General features: G+C 24.5%; 1 protein-coding gene across 3 annotated transcripts in view; it reads right to left on the bottom strand.

Moving 5' to 3' along the window:
• LOC100213841 (U2 small nuclear ribonucleoprotein auxiliary factor 35 kDa subunit-related protein 2) overlaps positions 1 to 16,804 on the bottom strand; it is a 37,356-nt gene extending 20,552 nt beyond the window's left edge. Inside the window, exons 1-6 of one of the 3 annotated variants that reach the window (XM_065788327.1) lie at positions 16,582 to 16,804; positions 10,656 to 10,747; positions 7,379 to 7,412; positions 7,223 to 7,285; positions 6,527 to 6,635; positions 5,860 to 5,934 (exon numbers count right to left, since the gene is read on the bottom strand). In XM_065788327.1, coding sequence (XP_065644399.1) covers positions 5,860 to 5,934; positions 6,527 to 6,635; positions 7,223 to 7,285; positions 7,379 to 7,412; positions 10,656 to 10,747; positions 16,582 to 16,700 — 492 coding nt within the window. In that variant the 5' untranslated portion in view covers positions 16,701 to 16,804. Of the gene's footprint in view, positions 1 to 5,859; positions 5,935 to 6,526; positions 6,636 to 7,222; positions 7,286 to 7,378; positions 7,413 to 10,655; positions 10,756 to 15,225; positions 15,401 to 16,581 lie in introns of those variants that run through there. The other 2 variants (XM_065788329.1, XM_065788328.1) reach the window with 2 other exon arrangements.
• Positions 16,805 to 19,591: the final 2,787 nt, after the last annotated feature.

The raw sequence follows: 19,591 nt of genomic DNA, 5'->3' as shown, positions 1-19,591 counted from the left end.
AAGCAATTAAATGTAATTGGAATGTACCTATAAACCACAGTAATTTATAGTGATACATTCCAACTAGCATCAACATTTTTTTTATAATCATACAGATGATAGTAAAATGTTGTCATTTAACACTGACCTTTTTAACATAAACTATAGGTTACTTAAAACATAATACTTCCTTTTTGTGGGGACTATGTTGAAATAATTCAAGCTCAAAACATTAACTTTATTAGCTTCTCAGATTAATAAATAGTCAAATTCCTGAATAGCCAATACCAACATCTTACATACTTTGATTTAACTAGGGTTCGGACTGTTGTAATTGTAATTGTAAAAATTAAATACAATAACACATTACAATACAATAATTTGTATTGTAATACCAGAGATGTAATTAAAACATTATTTATTGTTATTGTATTGCTGTGATTAAAAACAATTACAATAACTATTCTATTGTATTGTTTTTTTTTCTTCTAACAATACATTGAAATTCTAAAACTATTGAATTGTATTGCTGTGATGTAAAACAATTACAATAACTTTTGTATTTTATTGCTGGGATGAAAAACAATTACAATAACTATTGTGGTGTATTGTATTACTATTTCAAAATCCAATAGCTATTGTATTTTTAAGTATTTAGATGCTTTTTCTGCGCATTTATTATTTGGACACTAGAAAATTCAGAGGTGCCCGTGACGCTTGTTTTTACATATAAACTTTATTTATTTTAAAAGTGAAGCCAGGAAAGCCAAAGAAGTATATATATATTACATACACTTAATAAATATTAGGTTCAGGGGCGCTGAACTTAATATTTATTAAGTGGCACTTGTTTCTAGCAACCATTTAGATACATAGATTTTATTTATTATGAGTTCAATAATATAACTGTTTAAAGAATACTTTATTTAGAATTAACCTTAATAATATTCATACAAATATATTATTTATCATATGCTTGTAATTAAATAAATATTTTCTTTGTGAGGTGAAATTTTTGATTTTTTTATAATTTTGTCTAAACTGATATTGAAATGTTTCACCGGATGATGATAATTGCGGATGATGACGCCTAAACTAATTGATTAACTACATAAAGCGCATGAAAATAATTTTTTTTCCCAATATAATTAACCGCTAATGAGTAATAAATTACAGCGTTATGGAATCAGGGAATCATTGACCTGGGTAATTATCGATTAGATTGTCTAAAAATGTGAACTACTTTTGTTTTGCAAAAAAAATTTCTACATTTTCAGATTACTCATCACTTATCAGACCAATAAATTTTGTAGGGGGTCATTTTTGAAAAATGGGCAGTTTAGAACACCAAATAAATATTGTTCTTGATTTGTGTAACAAAATTCTTGATTAACTTTGCAACTGGATCCAAAAGTTCAGTTACTTTATGAAACACATACAGTCATAAAAGCCTCAAGGAAACAAAAGACAAAGTTATATAAAAGTAAGTGTTAGTTGAGTAAGTTTCAAAACAATTGGATAGGTGCCTAAATTTAAAAGCAAATAACTAAGTGGAAGAAATGGTAGTAATTGATTCTGTCTATCCACAGCAGTAAAAGAAGTACAGTTCAGATCAAACTCACTTTTATAGAGCTATATAAAGTTTGCAACGAGGACAAGTGATATTCAGTAAATAAAATAGAAACAAAATCAATAATTATATCTTAGTTGTATCGTATTTCATGGTCACATATCTCGGAGACTGGACTGTTAAAAACATTTGATAAATTTTGACATAACAACAATTTTTTTATTACAATAACAATAAATTGTTATTGTATTATAAAGTTGAATTACAATACAATATTTATTGTTATTGTAGTGGGTCATTACAATACATTTTTTTTCTTCAGATATTGTTATTATAGTATGAAGATGAATTGCAATACAATATTTATTGTTATTGTATTACAGGATTAAAATAATTGTAAATCACAAGTATTGTTATTGTTTCTAAAAAAGTGAATACAATAAAAATAGTTATTGTTTCTGTTATTATTTTCATTACAATTACAACAGTTCAAACTCTAGATTTAACATCACACTAAAATGTCGAAATAATTGTTGCAATGAAATGGTTTTACTTTTTAGCAATACTATGAACTGTTATAAAATAGGTTCTGTCAAAATTTCAACTAATTTTACGAAAGGCCATTTCAATATCATTTGAAAATAAATGTTCTTTAAAATTGTGCCAACATAATAATTGCTTTTTTAAAAAAAGATTTCTTCAGCAAGGTTTTAGTAAAGGATTTTGTTTGCGCAATATTATAATGCTAATTTATAAAATTATTTTCTAAAGTTAAATTAAAACATTAAATTTAAAATCAAATTTAAAAATTAAATTCAATAACTTAGTTTAATATATTCTCTAAATCAGGTGTTTGAAATCATTCCATTTTGTAGTTAGTCAGAAAACAGTCAAACTCTAAAGTTGTGTAAAAAATTGAAGACATTCAGCTTTTTTTAAAGATTGAAAATTTTTTTGAAATTTTTATTAAAAGTATTTTATCTTTTTAATACAAAGTTTCCTCTTTTTTTTAACCATTTGATTTGAAGTAATAAATTTGACTAAAAAAAGAGGTCTTCAAAAAAGCTTTCATAAACAACATCATCAAAAATGTACCAGAGTTACAAGTCCGAAAAGATTTTCCCCTGGGTTTTGTTTTTTATGAGAAACTGTTTGCTTTTTCTTTTTTATCGTTTTTTATATTTTTTATTGTTCAAGTTTTATTTAACCCTGAAACTTATATGATGTTTTAATTTCAATACTTCCACGAAGATAAGTATAATTTTCCATGTGGTTACTTTAAAAAAAATGATTATTTATTATTAAACCAACTTTGATTCTCAAGCTCTACAGGCTAGTGCACTTAATACTTCAGTACACCTAATACTTAATGCTTTTAATACTTCAGTGCACTTAGTACTTCAGTTTGTGGTTTATTTGTGGAAAGCACAAATCAATCCACAAACTGAAGTACTAAGATTATGGAAAAATAGACTTCTTTCTTTTTTACAATAGTCAATAATGTCTTCAGATAATTAAAAATGTTGTATTCTTAACATTTTTTAAATGTATATATATGTTAGTTCTGATATATATGTTAGTTCTGAACTTTAAAGTTTGAAGGTACTAAATTCTATTGTATATTCAAGTTGATGAACTTAAGACATAAATTATTTTTAATTTTCTTTTACAACCGCAGCATTTACTCAGAAAAAGTCTCTCTTAGGATTGGGTTTCTTTATCTGTCTTTATCTATGTTCTTTAATCACAGAAGAAAAACTGATTAAACCCCTATGTTTTAATAATTATTATTTTAATCATACACATGCTAGATGCGACACCCTTCCGACAGCAAGAAATTTTACATTTATCTTAATATCATTTATTGTGAATGAAAATTAAAAACAAAAAACTCACTGTAATCTATAAAATTCATAACTAAATAATATTATGTGAGTTAAAAAAACTTCATAAAAGTAAATAAAACTTTTATGTCAAATAAACAGACTACTTATGTAAAGTTATCCAACAAATGAGGTTACTTTTAAAGTGTGAAAAATAACAATATTAAGTAACTTGATTATTAGAAGGAGAGAACCATGCAACAAAAATCATCTAGTTATAACTTTTAATACCAAAATATATCATTCATTCACAAACATACATACATACATTCATACATATACACATACTTATATGCATATGTAAATAATTAAGTGAGTGTACATACACAGATCCATTATCTTACTAAATAGTATCTATGTTTAAATAAAAATAAAATAAATTCTATACAAGTATATGCTTGCAGCTGATGTAAAATCATTCACAAATTTTTAAATAAACATTAACTTAAAAGAAATTATACACAAAAACATACACTAAAATGCGCAAATTTTTGTGGTATAACATGTAGAAAGGTAATTTCTAAAATCACTTGATAAAAATTGGTTTCAAAAACAATATAAATTCGATTTAAAAAAAAAAAAAAAAAAAGCTGATGCCTATGACTATTCAAAAGCTTTATAGTTTTAACTCATTTTTAACTAACTGATTCTTTTTTATTCTCTTCTTCCTTTTTTTTAACAAAATATTTTCACTTTTCAACAACATAAATTGCCCATGAAAATATTTACGAGTGTACATATAATAACCCATCCTTCTCAAATTTTTTCTTAAAACCCAACTTTCTAATTAACCTTATAACTCAACTTTCAGAGCCATGTTATGTTGTTATTTTGTAATAACAATCACATGGCTATAAAGCACTTTCTAACAATCTATCGTATTGCAACACTCTCTAGTTACTTGCTACATATCGTATCACTTTTAAAGCACATTCTGCCAAACACAGGACTTTTTTAAAAACTTGCTTATTCACAAGCCTTTTTTAATAACTCAATGATCTGGAAAAAAAAAAAACCTATTAAAACACTCTTAACACCCTGTCCACCATACCAACCTTAAAAAAGAGACTTTTAAATAAGAAAATCATCGCATGATTTTTTATTAGCTAATTAAAATTTGTTTATTGTATGAAACCCAATTCGACACAATTAAAGCACATACTACCTGAAACACCCTAAAATAAACAGTGATCAAAGGGCTCGTATTATTATAAAAAAATTCAATCACAAAAATAAAAACCTGATCCCACTATAAATAAAAATATAAATCTATCAAAAATGGGTTTTGCGATTGATTTTTAGTTTTAAAAACTTTATCATTTTTTAATAACAAATATTTTAGCAGTTTTCTATTGTTAACTTTTGGAAGTAAAGATGTTTTAGTGTATATATATATATATATATATATATATATATATATATATATATATATATATATATATATATATATATATATTAAAACAACTTTAAAAAGTATTCTACACAATAGAGTGCTCAATGTTCTTAAAAGAACAGAGCAATTTTATATTAGTAGAAAATTACTTAACAAAAATTTTTTCCATTTGACACTGTGTTTCATCAGCAAAGCATTTCTGATGAATCTTTGTTGATGAAACACAGTGTCAAATGGAAAAAATTTTTGTTAAGTGATTTTCTACTAATATATATATATATATATATATATATATATATATATATATATATATATATATATATATATATATATATATATATATATATATATATATATATATATATATATATATATATTAGTGATGTGCCATCAGCAAAGGCTGATTGAAGCTAATTATAGGGTTTAATGTATGTATATAAAGGTATCCTAATATTAGGTATGTAACTTGCATATATAAAGTGTGTCTATGCACCAGTTTGGTTTGGCTTAATAGCCAATACCGATGCATCGGCCAATGCTGATTAATCAACCGATGCCATCAGCTGATCAATTGGCCAATGGTTAAGCCGATTAATTGGCTGCTGGCTACCAATAGCACAGGCTAGCAGATCGAATCACTTCCAATGAATAGGTACATGTTAAATATGTAATTTAAATCCTTAATACTATTATAATACTTTTAAATGAATAAATTAAACCTAATATTAGCCACAATCGCCATTAGCTGATGGCACATCACTAATATATATATATATATATACATATATATATATATATATATATATATATATATATATATATATATATATATATATATATATATATATATAAACATAATAACAAACACATATTCTATATTTTAATAAATTCTTAAGTAACACTATATCTTAAAAAAAAAAAGTTGCGAAAAAATTTAAAGGTGCTTAATTCAAGCCCTTGGCCACTTATCAAAACAACCATAACTATTTGAATTTTTATCTAATTTAAGGATAAAAGGATTATAAATAACTTACGTCTTTTTCCTCTTGTCGTTCTTTTGCTTCCTTATCAGCACTTTCTTTTTCTTCCCACTCTTCTTTTATTTTTTGCTAGGAAAACACCTTCAAATTACTTGATAGTTTAAAATCGATAATTAAGTATATCAGATAAGTATTTTAAACTATTAGCCAGATTATTTTGATGCAGGATAATCAGCATGCATCATTAATCAGCATAATTAATTCAATAAGTAAGATAACTAGTAAACTTCTAACCATTTATTATACTATTAATTTATTAAAATGAAATGAACTGTTGTCCAACGACTACCTACTTAAATTCATTTTGGAGAGTAACAATTTTAAACTTTTTGTTTTAAATTTGTTAAGTTTTTCTATAAAAGTTTGATTATATAAATATTATAAAAGTTCTTTGTTTCTTAATAAAAGCTTTAAGTCAGGATGATGTTTGAAATAAGTCAGGATGATGTTTGATTTAAAGAAGTTATCAAAATTCTTTGTTTTTTACAAATTCTTTTGACATGTAAACAAAAAAAAACTTTTCATCTGGCTGTTATAGTTTTGCAAAACAATTCTTTGATCAAGGTCAAGTCAAGGCACTTATAACTTAAAGAATTAAAAGAATAAAAGAAAAAAAAAGAAATATGTGACAGAAAAAAATTTTAATATTAAAATAACAAACTTCTCTTTCTTCTTTTATTTTAAGTTTTTCTTCTTCCTCTTCTTTTTTCTTTTTTATTTCTACAATAGCATCTTTTTCTCTCACCATCCAATCTTGATGGTCTTTTTCCCTGAGATAGATTTAGAATATTTTTTAAATACAAAACAATATTGAATATAATAAATGATAACAGTAACCATATTAGTAACAATAAAACAATTTACTAGTATCACCTACTGCACCATCTCAGCACTAACATAATCCGAACTCAAAAAAAAAAAAAAAAATGAAATCTTAAAATCAAAATCAGGACTCAAACAAAAAAAAATCAGATTTCAAAACCGTAACCAAAACTCAAACAAACAAAAAATTTAATGGCAAAAATAAAAATAAGAAAGGTGAGAAAAAATATTTTTTTTTATCAAATATCTATATATAAAAAACATTTTGAAAGAATTGAGTTTAAAATAATTTTTGGATTGTTAAAAACATCATTATTAAAACATTAACTTGATCGAAAACAACTCTAAATTTAGCAAGTCTTAGAAAAACTAAGTTAAAATAAACTTAGTCAAACTTAGTTAAAAATCTTAATTAAATAAGTCTTAGTTAAACTTTGTTAAGAATTATAGTTAAACTTAGTTAAAAGTCTTAAAATTTAAAAGTTTTGAAGTTTTATGTAATATTAGAGATTTAAAAATTGTGATTTTAATTTACCGTTTTAATTCATTTTCTTTATCCTCTTCTTCCTTTCTTTTTGCTTCCACTTTTAACTGCACCCTACATTCAATCATCATTTTCAAACAAACTGTTTCTGCATTAAAATCAATTTTTATTGATTTTTTTTTTGCATAAATAAAAAAAAAAGCTTACTTATAGTAGTCATCTTCTGCTTTTTTCCGCTCTTCTAAAAAAATAATTTTTTTGGCTTATTTACTAATTATAGAAGCTGTACACTTTTAAATATGTTTTTTTTTTAAATATATGTTCTTTAATTCTAAAAAGCTGTAAAACCATGTAAAATTTATGTGTAGTATAAATTTATGTCAAAGATCTCTACTTTAAGTTTATCTTTTAAAAGGTTGTACAGTACCAAAATATTGTGTGATTTTCAGTTTACCTATTCAAACATTTTAATCTTTAACTAATTTTTGCCGGTTTTAAATAAAAAATGCTCAATGCATTAGACTAATATAAATTTGACATCATAAATTTTTTATTTTTTAAGGACATTAAATTTTTTAAACTACCGCAATATAATAAATTACTGCTACAATTGAGTTCAATTAAAAAATTAATTCAACAAAATCAATGTAGAAATGTTATTATGGAATATTTATTTTCTTTCAATTTTTTAATATTAAATATAATATTAAATCTTTTTAATATGTTTAATATGAATTATTTTTTTTCTCATCTCAACATTTATATAAATGAATTTAAATATTTAAAATTCTTTTATTATTATTTTTAAAGTGTTTAATTGTGGCTTTCATTTGCAACTAAAAATTATTATTTGTTTTTAAAAAGTTAGCAAGTAACAAAAAAAAGTATAACTCATTGCAAAAATAAAAATTAGATTAAAAAAAAAAAGTTAATTACTTTAAAAACAATTTTGTTGTTAAAACAAAAATTATTTTAGGCTTCCAAGAACCATTTATAAAAAAATGTATAGTGTTGCGTATTTATTTGCCATTAAAAAAAAAGTTTAACAAAAAAAAACAGCAAATTTTTTATGCAACCTTGGAACAAATATAAACTGTAAACCCAATTATAAACTTTAATTTTATTATCTATATAAACTTAAACATATATACTTTTTACAAATTTTATACCATTTTGCTTCAAGGTTCTGATATTTGCATTTTTCAAGCAAAAAAAATAAATCATTACAACAACAACAAAATCAAAAAATCACAATCAGCAATAATATAAAATAAAATTTAACACTTTCTTTTTTTGTTGTTATTAATATATTTTTTATTAGTAAATAGATATTTAAGTAAAAAAAATTCTATTGCTATAAAAAATTCTATAGAACTATACTTGTAACTATACTTGTGCTTGCAAGATGATAAATAAAAGCTTTCATTATAAATCGTTCTTTTATGGGTTGTTTTTTTTTATGTTTCATTTATTAACTTTGTATGCATAAAAGAAATTTAACTATCAATCGTTTTGTTTTTAAATACTTAACGATAAAAAGGTTAGCGTTTTAGTTTTCATTGTTTTTTTAATTTTATCTGAATTCATTTCATTTAAACTTTTTAAAGAAACTTTTTTAATCTTCATTCAAAAGTTTAAGTGGTTTTTATAAAATTTATTATTTCTATTATCTTACCACTTATAGACTAATTTAAAAGTTAAAAAAAAATGATAAAAAGTTGTTTAACTGAAGTCACTTTAAGTGTATGTAAAGCAGCTTAACGTGTGCGTAAATTGCTTTAAAACGAGGCTTGATTTTTCTTTGGTTGCAGCAATTTATAGTATATTATTTATGAGGCACCTATATTCAGTAGCAGGATTGAGAATATTTAACAGCTGATCATCCAAAACATTCAAAAATACTTGTCTACACACTAAAAAAAAAACCAATTACTAATAATAATAATAATAGTAGTAGAAACTAGTACTTTTTAACGATTTGTAAAGATAGTCAAATAGCAAGTTGGTAACATAACAAAGTGTTTTTAAAAAACAGAAATATTATTGTATTAATGGGATTTTTTATCTTCAAGCTTAAATCAGAGGATTTATTACTAATTTGTTTTAAAATTTTTGAATTTTAATAAAATTTTCATATCATAATTAATCATAAAAAAGAGGGAAGAATCCCACTACTGTCTATATTTTTAAGGTTGCATATACATTTTTTTATCTTGTTACTGTTTTATAATCCTAAACTTGCTTTATTTATTTAATAAATGCAGCTAAATTTAGGATACTTTAAGAAAAATGTTTTTAGCATAAGTAATTTTAGTATAAAATAAATTCAAAAATTTCCTTTTTAAGTAATAGGATATATATGATGCTTTTTTATTAAGATTAATAAGTGTAATTTTTTGTACTGCCTGTCCTTACCAAAAACCCTTTGCAAAAAATATTGATTTAAAGAAATTTCTTATAAAATACTTTTTTAAAAAAAAGCTTTTGTTTTTGTTGCAGAAATTTACTGCATTCTAGAAAAAGTTTATGACAAGCATGCATTTTCTAAAACCAATTGGTTTAAACGTTTTGAAAGTGGTGATATTTATAACAAAAAACATTAGGAAACAAAAGTTTGAAAATGAGGAATTGGAAGAATTAAAACCAAGTGTTATTGAAAGACAATATAGCATGTTGGAAATGCCGCTAGAACAGTAACAAGAAGTTTTAATAATATTACAGGCGATGAAAAAAAATGTGAAAAGTGAATTCACTTTGATAACTTAAATCAAAAAAATAGTTTTTTGTTTTATTTCATCATTCAACACAGCACACTATTGGAACCAAAGCAAGGTATTGATGGCTCCAGAGTAATTATTTTATTAGCTGTTAAAATCTGGCCAGAAATGACCGCAGGGAATTTATACCAAATGCAAATGATTTGTTTGAAGAGAGTTATTGCAGAAAATTGGCTAGAGTATGCAACCATACACAAGACCATAATTTTCCATCACGACGACACTTAGTTGAAAAACCAGTTAAAAACTGTTTGGAAGATAGAAGATAGGAAGTTTTGATTTTTAACAATTGATTCTTTTTTAACCTAGATAAACGGTTCCAAAAAGTATCAGAAAGATGGGAAATGTTATCGCTACAGATGGGCAATACTTTGAATAATGCAATAATTTATTTTTTAATTAAAATTAAGCCATATTTTGAACCAAAAAACAAAACCAAAACTTTTTTGTAGAATTAATAATTTTTGAAAAGAAATTCTTTTAAAATAAACATAATAATCATATAATAGATAAAAGTTAAGTGGAGTACTACCAGAGACTTAGCGGAGTTTGATCTTAAATCTTTTTTTGTACAAAATAAACTAAATTTTTGACTGCGCAAGTGAATATTTATTTATGTTTACAAGTTAATATAACAATTTTAAAAAAAAAAATATCGGAACGCATTTAATGCCACTTAAAAAAGCAACCAACTATGAAAAATATACCTTCGGCTTCTTCTTTTTCTTTTTTTCTTGCATAATCTTGTCTCATGTCACGTCTTCTCATTTTTTTCAAATGTCTTCTCCACTGTTTGTGGCTGTGAAAGGGGAATAGTCAAGGTAACATTTAAAAAAAAAAAATTTCAGAAATAAAAATTATATAAAAATCAGTTTGAATATAAGTACTATTTTTAACTTAAAAATAATAACTAGTTAATTTTTAAAAGCCAAAAGTTAAAATTTATTGAATTAGTTATGTTTTTGTTAATTATAGCACAAAAGTGGTTAAGTGTTTGCTCTTTAAGCAACAAGTATTGAGTTTAGCTACCTTGTTTGTCTAGTGTTTTAAAAAATAACAACAAAAATAAAAATGGCTTCTTTAACTAGTGGGAGATATTATAAATGCACAATTTGATGAGGTATATAATTTGTTTGATTATTGTTTTAACGTATGTTACTCCAATTACGTCATCTTGGAAATATTTTATTTTAAAAGGGCAACAATTCTGACTTCTTTTTTTGATAATCCTCGAACACTCATGATGTCTATTATACAAGAAAATTAAATTAGGAAAAATGGGGCAGACGAAAAACTGCTGACCTAAAACCGTCTTAGGTCGGCACAAATACTCATAACAGGGTTTAACAATTTGACAAATGTGCAAATGTTTAACGTAAATTCGTTGCCATTTGCTAAAAAATCTGAAAAAAGAACAAAAGTTTTGCAAATTTCATTTTAAGTATTTTATTTAGAATTAATAAAAAGTTTATTTTTTTTTGTTTTAAATTTAGCTGTTTTGGTTACAAATTAAATAAAAGGTTAGTTTTTGGAATTATAATAGAGTGTTTGTTTTGTCATTTTTATTTTAATTATATTAAAAATTAAAAAAAAAAAACCTTTGTAATTTTTTTTTCTTCTAATTAAATTGTTTGTTTTTTCGTTTTTTCTTATTTTATTTAGAATTGAAATAAAACGTTCGTTTTGCTTTTGTGTTTTAAAATTAATTTGTTCAAATAAATTGTTTGTTTTTTATTCTTATTTTAACTATTTCATTTAGACTTTAAATAAAACATTTGAAATAGCAAATGAAAATCGGTTTCAAAATTTTGAAGCAAAAAATTGCTGATCTCAGTTACACTCAGGTTGGAAGTTAGGTTGGCATTGGTGAATTCCCAACCCTAATTCCAAGGGCTGTAGATATATATATCATATATATACATATATATATATATATATATATATATATATATATATATATATATATATATATATATATAAATATATATATATCATATATATACATTTACATATATATATACATACATATATATACATATACATACATATATATACATATGCATACATATATATACATATGCATACAAATATATACATATACATACATATATATACATATACATACATATATATACATTTACATACATATATATAAATATACATACATATATATATACATATATATATATATATACATGTACAGGCCTTGGCGGGAGTAAATGAGCACGAGAGCAGAGAAAAGCTCTCCTAAAATGAACATGGCGAGCCATGCAAGCTGCTCCTCTAAACTGCTTTTTACAAGAGCTTTTTATTTATATATAAATTGCTTATTAAATACAAAATTTGGATTTATACTTGCTACAAGCATATGTTTGTAACATTAATGTTACAAATGTTAATATATACACAATATGTATAACAACATTAATATACGCATAATACACATAATAACATTAATATATACAATATGTTAATCAACGTTAATATATAAAATACGTTAATATACACATAATAAGCGTCATTTAATGCACTGTGAGAAAATTCTTTAGACATTAAAACTTTTTTTGCAAAAATCGTGTCTGTTTATTATCCAATGAATTTAATTTTTTTGAATTTTCCTTTTTCATTTTAGTTACAATGACAATTAAACTTTTGAGAGAAAAAAAAAACTTTTGAGAGAAAAAAAAAAACTTTTGCAAAAGCTGTTAATTGCTCTTGTAAATCGTTTTAGGGAAGTGTAGGCGAGAGCGAGAGTTAAAGCTCTCGCAGCGGCCTTGTTCATTAAGGTTCTTGTTTCGGAGTTATAGAGTTAAGAGAGGGTTATAACCACAATTAAACAGCTTTGAAATAGTAGCTCGAAATAGTAACATGAGCTCGTTATTTTATATTTCACATTTATTGCGAGTTCAATTTTATAATTAATATTAATTTTTTTTATATATAAATTGCATAGCAAAATAAAGTTACTATTACAAAATTTTAGCAAAAACAACAACATTTAATTACAAAAGAATATTGTTTGCAAGCCATTGAAGTCATATAATGTAGTTCATTCAAATATTTAAATTTGTTTTTACATTTTAAATTAAAGCAAGCGATAAATCTAGTTTTCTTGATTTTTATATTTCTAGTACCAGTTTGCTGTAATAAAAAAAACATTCTTGTTATTAAACATATTTAATTTACGTTTTAATATACGTATTTAATTTACTTTTTAAATATAAGCAGTAAAGTAAAGAAACCTATTTTCCTCATTAAATAAATTTATAGTAACAATTTGTTATATTATAATTATATATTTTATATGATTATAACTTCTAATCATAAAACATTTTATTAATTTAACTTATATTTCCGGTGGTTTTATAAAAAGTTAGTCAAGAAATGATAGAAGATTATTAAAAAAAAATTTAGTCGATGCCGATAAGTAAAAAAAGGTTATAGTCGATGCGATCACCTAATTCAATTGATATAAACTACCAAACAAAAAAAGAAAAACAACTTGAAAACATTCCGTAATATCCACATTGACCAAAATTTCTGATGTAACTGGCTTCTCAATATTTTGAATAAACTTTGCAGACAAAGCACATGTGCTACTTGAAGTAGAGTTTGCAGTGAGACTTATTAGTTATTTGAATTTTCAGCCAAAATAGGCGAAACTTTTAAAAAAATAGCATTTTCAGGTGTTAAACCGAACATTTGTTTTTTTTAAGATTGTACTTTATTTCTTGCTAAATTTTTTACATAATGTTTGCTGTTGTTGGAAAGCTTTGCAAAGAATTAATTGCAAATTTTGAGAAATGAATTTTACAACATGTTACAAAAAATCCCTGAAATTGCTGGGAAAATCCCAATTCTCAAGAATTTTTTTCCAAAAGACATTTTTACAGTTATGCAATCGTGTAGTTAGCAGCAATTTTATTTCAAGTTTTACACAATGAATAAATTGGAATTTCTTAAGTTATTTTTCTATTAGTATTTAATATTTAATTTACAATAATTTTCAGCATTATTTCTAAATTTTAATTTATGATTTAGCTAACTTTATTTGGAGAATGGGATTTTTTAATTGAGAATTTTAATTTTATGAGCATCTGAGTATACTGTGTTTGACGGGACCTCACACGGCTAGTTTACTCCCTTATATATATACATATATAATATATATATATATATATATATATATATATATATATATATATATATATATATATATACATATATATACATATATATATATATACATACATATATATACATATATATATACATATATATACATATATATATATATATATATATATATATATATATATATATATATATATATATATATATATATATAAAACACTTGTAAAAAATTTAACACTAAAAAATAATAATAGAGCTATAAACATGATAGAACCATTATTAACATCATAATAAATAGTATTAATTACATGACTAACATAACACAAACTAAAAGACAATTAATAAAAAGTATTTGATTTCTGTTCAAAAAAATAAGGCTACTAACAAGTTAGATTTAGTATTTAGACATTTTTTTTTAAATATCAATTAGTTTCGATGAGAAATATGTTATTGTTTTATGGAAAGCTTGCCATATTGATTGTATTAAAAAAAGATGGGTATAATTTAACACTTTCAGTATTTCGAGTGTAATATTTATGTACCTTACATAATCAAGAAAATAAAGGATTATTGGGTTTGTCTGGAGAAATATTGGGTTTGTCTGGAGAAAATCAAGTGCAAAAGATAACTATTATGCTTCACGAGATTAAAAATATATTAACATTTTTATTTCAGAAAACATTTTTTTTAATATTGAATCAAAAAGATAAAAAAAGAACACGGTAAAGTAAATTTATCTCAGAGTAAGTAAGGGGATGTAGTATCCTATTTAAAACAGTATTCTATTTTAATATATTATTCAGTGAGCAGTTTAAAATACTTTTACTCAATTTAATTATACTAATATAATATAAAATATATATTTATGTTTCACTAATATTACATATACTAATTATATTTATATAATAATTATAAAATCTTATATATATATATATATATATATATAATATATATATATATATATATATATATATATATATATATATATATATATAAATTATGTCAGTGTATTCTAATACATACATATATATATATATATATATATATATATATATATATATATATATATATATATATATATATATATATGTGTATATATAACAAAAAATAACTTCTTTATTTTATGAAACAATGAAAAGATATTTTTTACAATTAGATAATGCGGCAAACAGAAGACTTTTCACAAATTTCCATAGAATATTTTCCCAAAATAACTTTATTTCTTGAGTTTTGTATTCCTTCAATGGTCCCTTGCTTCAAAGGGGCTTCAAAATGAACACTTTCCTTTAAATCTTGGTAATTCTTTGATTTTGATTGAAAATCTTTATAAACAATCTGGAATGTATCCTTATAACGCAATGTAATATTCTGATTATTATTTGAAATATCAGCCCATTCCATTTACTTGTTTATTAGTAATAATTATTTCAGCAATTAACTATACTACTTAATTATACTACTTAGTTGATGTTTGTTAATTAAAAATATATCAGAATAGTAAGCAAACAAACAAACAAAAAACTCAGTGTACATTAGATTGTGTTTTTATTTTAAAACAAGTAACAAATATATTTTGCATTATTTTACAAACATATAAGAATTAAAAACATTGGAGACAATAACCTACATTAGATTAATAATTTTAAATGTGTAATTATCATAAAACATTTTATATCTTATTTCAACTTAATCATGCTGGCGTTTAAGGTATAAAACAGGTAAGAAAAACCTTCTTTTTTTTACACTTTTGTTTTCTTAACAAAATATAAGAAATTTTTATATTGGTTACAATAAAAAAAGGGTTTAAAATTCATAGATTGTGTTTTAATTTAAAATGAGTAACAAATATATTTTTAATTATAGGTTATTGATCTTTAATGTTTAATTATAATAAACTTTTAAAAATCTTATTTCAAATTAACCATGCTGGCTTTAAAGAATAAAACGGGTAAGAAAAATCTTCTTTTTACACTTTTGTTTTCTAAACAATTTTTAAAAAACTTTTGTATTGGTAACAATTTAAAAAAAAAAGGCTTTAGATTCAATAAAAGTAAAATACTTTAATTTAAAGCCATAATTCAAAAAGTACAGCAATGGTTCTTTTGTTTTATACAAACAACAGATATTTCAAAATAATTTGCACCCTAGTTTTTACATAATACTGACAAAGTATATGTAAAAACTATGAGAAGTTGATTAGTAAATATACATTAAATGATAAATAGAGAGCTTTGACTAAAAATTGAAGTACGTAATTTTGATTTTTATACATGTCTTACTTAAACATTTTTTTTTTAAATCATATTCAGATAAAAAGCGTATTTTCAACACTATTACCTAGTTGTTGTTGTTTTTTTATCTTTTTTTTTTTTTAATTTTTCTTTAACATAATTCCATAACATTATTGTACACAAGAAAATTTATTTTTTCAAAGTTTTTATACATTAATATGAAGATTTAGTCGTACTTTATTTAAAATCAATAATCTTGAAGTATCACCTTAGTTTTTTTATAACAAGAGTTGATATCTTAGAAGCTGATAGTGATGGATTTTGTGGAGAAAGAGAAATATTTACTACAGGTTCTGCTGATAAAATACTTATTGGATCATCATCCATAACAGAAACTCCATAACGGTAAGCGTGACTTTTAATGCCTTATCCCATGAAGTTGCGCTCGGGTCTGCTTTTTCATTTTTGACAAGTTTTTGAAAGATACGAAAAGGAAATTTTTGAAAGAGAAAATTTTGTTTATGTAAGAAATATTTTTTTCAAATTGATAACCGAGAGACTGTTAACCAGCATAGTTGGAAAGAACGGAATGTTGCTTTTCTTTAACAATTGTTGCTTTTTTTTTAAACAAAAAACAAATAATTCGCACATAGTACTTTTCGTATTTTATATTCAATACTTTTTACATAAAAACTTGAAAATTAACTGTTACGAATATAACTATTATTATATTAACTATATTATATAGAATATTGAATAACTATATTATATTTAGGCCCGTACCGTGGGGGAGGGGGGGGGAGAGAGACCTTTATGCAAAGTGCCTTTTTTAATTTGACGCCAAAAATTATTCCAAGACCCTTTTCCATGTCAAAACAATTTATCAAAATTTTTATGATAGTTATATGATTTTTATGAATCATTCTCATAAAACAATTTTTACTTTATTGTTTCACAAAAGAAAGGCGTCATTACAAGTTATTGCATTGTGAAGTCTTTTGAAAACGAAAAATGAAAAATAGTCTCTCCAGAGTTTATACTGTAATTAGAATTCTCTACTAATACTAATTCACTTTTAAAAGCAAACGATAGAGTTAACATGCCTAACCAAATTAGGAAGCGAGCAGCTGATAGAAAAGAGCTTCATAATGCTGCAAAGAAATGCAAATCGTTAGCTGGATATTTGAAGTAAAAAAGTTATTTTAATCTTCTTTTTATAATAATTAGTTTGATTAGTTTGATATTTACTAGATATAGATATTAACTAGATATAGATATAATCTATACGTCAAATTTTTTTATGATAGTGCTTTTGTTATTACTTGTTTTTTATTGTAATGTTTACGCGAGTTTTTTTAATTTCGGTATAGTTTAAGATCTGAAAGTTCATTATTAATTACTTAGGTTTCTAGTGTCTTTTATTATCGACAGTTCTCAAAATGTAACCGATAAAACGTTACCCGAAGTAGAAGAAAAAGAGGAAGTCATTAAAATTGATAATAACGTTAGCAAAGGCTTGTCATGCGAAGTAGACCAAACTAATATAAAAGAATATGATTTTAAAGAAGAAGAAAAACGATATGATATTGACGAACTCTTGCGCGGAAATCAAGACATGAAATATCCAAAATGTTTACGAATAAACTTAAAACAGAAGATAAATTTTCAATTTCCCAAAACATTAAAATATGGTAGCAAACGCGCTTGTAAAGAAGAATATTTACAAAATGGATTTGTCTACAGCAAAAGTGAAGACGCAGTCTACTGCATATAATACTATACTTTATTTCTAAAGAAGGATAAAAAAATATCTTTGGGAGCCTTTGTTAACTGTGGATATAAGGATTGACACAATGTTTTAGAGAAACAAAAACTACATATAAGCAATAGATACCATAAATAAGCTATCGAACAAGTTAATTTGTTGTCGTTTTGAAAATCCAAGACAAATCATTCCATTACAAAGCGATAGCACTTCAAAAAACCGACAACAAATGTACCCGTACATTGTTGAAATATTAGGTAGAATAGTGTATTTGATGGGGAAACAAGGACTTGTATTTCGTGGAACTTATGAAAAGTGTATGGAAAACTCAAACCAAAAAGGTAATCCTGGAAACTTTTTTGCAATTGTGCAAGAAATAGCTCGCCATAACGCTGAACTTAATGCACATATACAAGCACCATTACGCAAAGATGTCAGCTACCTTGGCCCCAAGAGTCAAAATGAATTAATTGATATAATTGGAAAGAAATTTATATAAGAGCGGCTAATTAATGAAATCAAAGCTGCAAATTACCATTCAATTTCAGCAGACGAGGTAACAACTGCAAACCAACAAATTCTATGAGATACGTAAACGGATAAAAAGAAATTAGAGAAGTATTTCTTTTGAATCTTGACCGAACAACAGGCAAACATATTAGGGGAAGCTTGATAAAATTTTATAGCAAAATTGGAATTGATTTTAGTTCTTGTAAAGGCCAGTGTTACGATGGCGCACCAAACATGCAATCTGTAAAAAAAGGTGTTGCCAGCTATATTTTAAAAGGATCACCAAAAGCAATTGTAACACATTGTAGCACACATAATTTGAATTTATCAAATGCTGCAACATCAAAAATACCAATCATTGATAACATTTTGGAGGTATACAGAAATATTTTCATTTATTTCTATACCTCTCCAAGAAGAGAGCGCTTGCTAGAGCATGTTGCAGAAATCCGTTGTAAATCAACTGAAAGAAAAAATATTTTAATAGGGATGTGCAAATCAAGATGGTCAGAAAGAGATGCCACATATGAACACTTTTATTTAGCTATACCATTTATGGCAGAGGCATTAGAGATTATTTTAGAAATACACTCTAATATAGAACAGTTCAATACAGAGTTTAGTATGGGACGCACAAGGGACGCACAAGGAAAAAAGAGAGGCCAACTCACTCCTTAATGCACTCACTAAGTTCGAATTCATAATTGGTATTATAACTTTGCACCGCTTACTTCACCCGTTGTTGTATATAACAAAGAGGCTATGAGGGCGCACAACTGTTATTGTGTATGAATACAGTAACTTTCAAGAAACAATCGACGATTTGAACCATCTACGGAAAAATGTACAAAAAAGAAACTTACGCAATTTACCAACACGCTACTCGAATGGCAAGTAAATTATTTGTAGATCCAACGATTCCCAGAATCACAATGAGACAGGCCTACAGAAATAACGTACCTGCAGAGAGTCCCCATGAGTATTATAAACGGGCCTTGATTAT

This window comes from Hydra vulgaris, chromosome 01 (assembly GCF_038396675.1).
Source record: "Hydra vulgaris chromosome 01, alternate assembly HydraT2T_AEP".
Classification (NCBI taxonomy): Eukaryota; Metazoa; Cnidaria; class Hydrozoa; order Anthoathecata; family Hydridae; genus Hydra; species Hydra vulgaris.
This window is presented reverse-complemented; position numbering and strand designations above follow the sequence as displayed.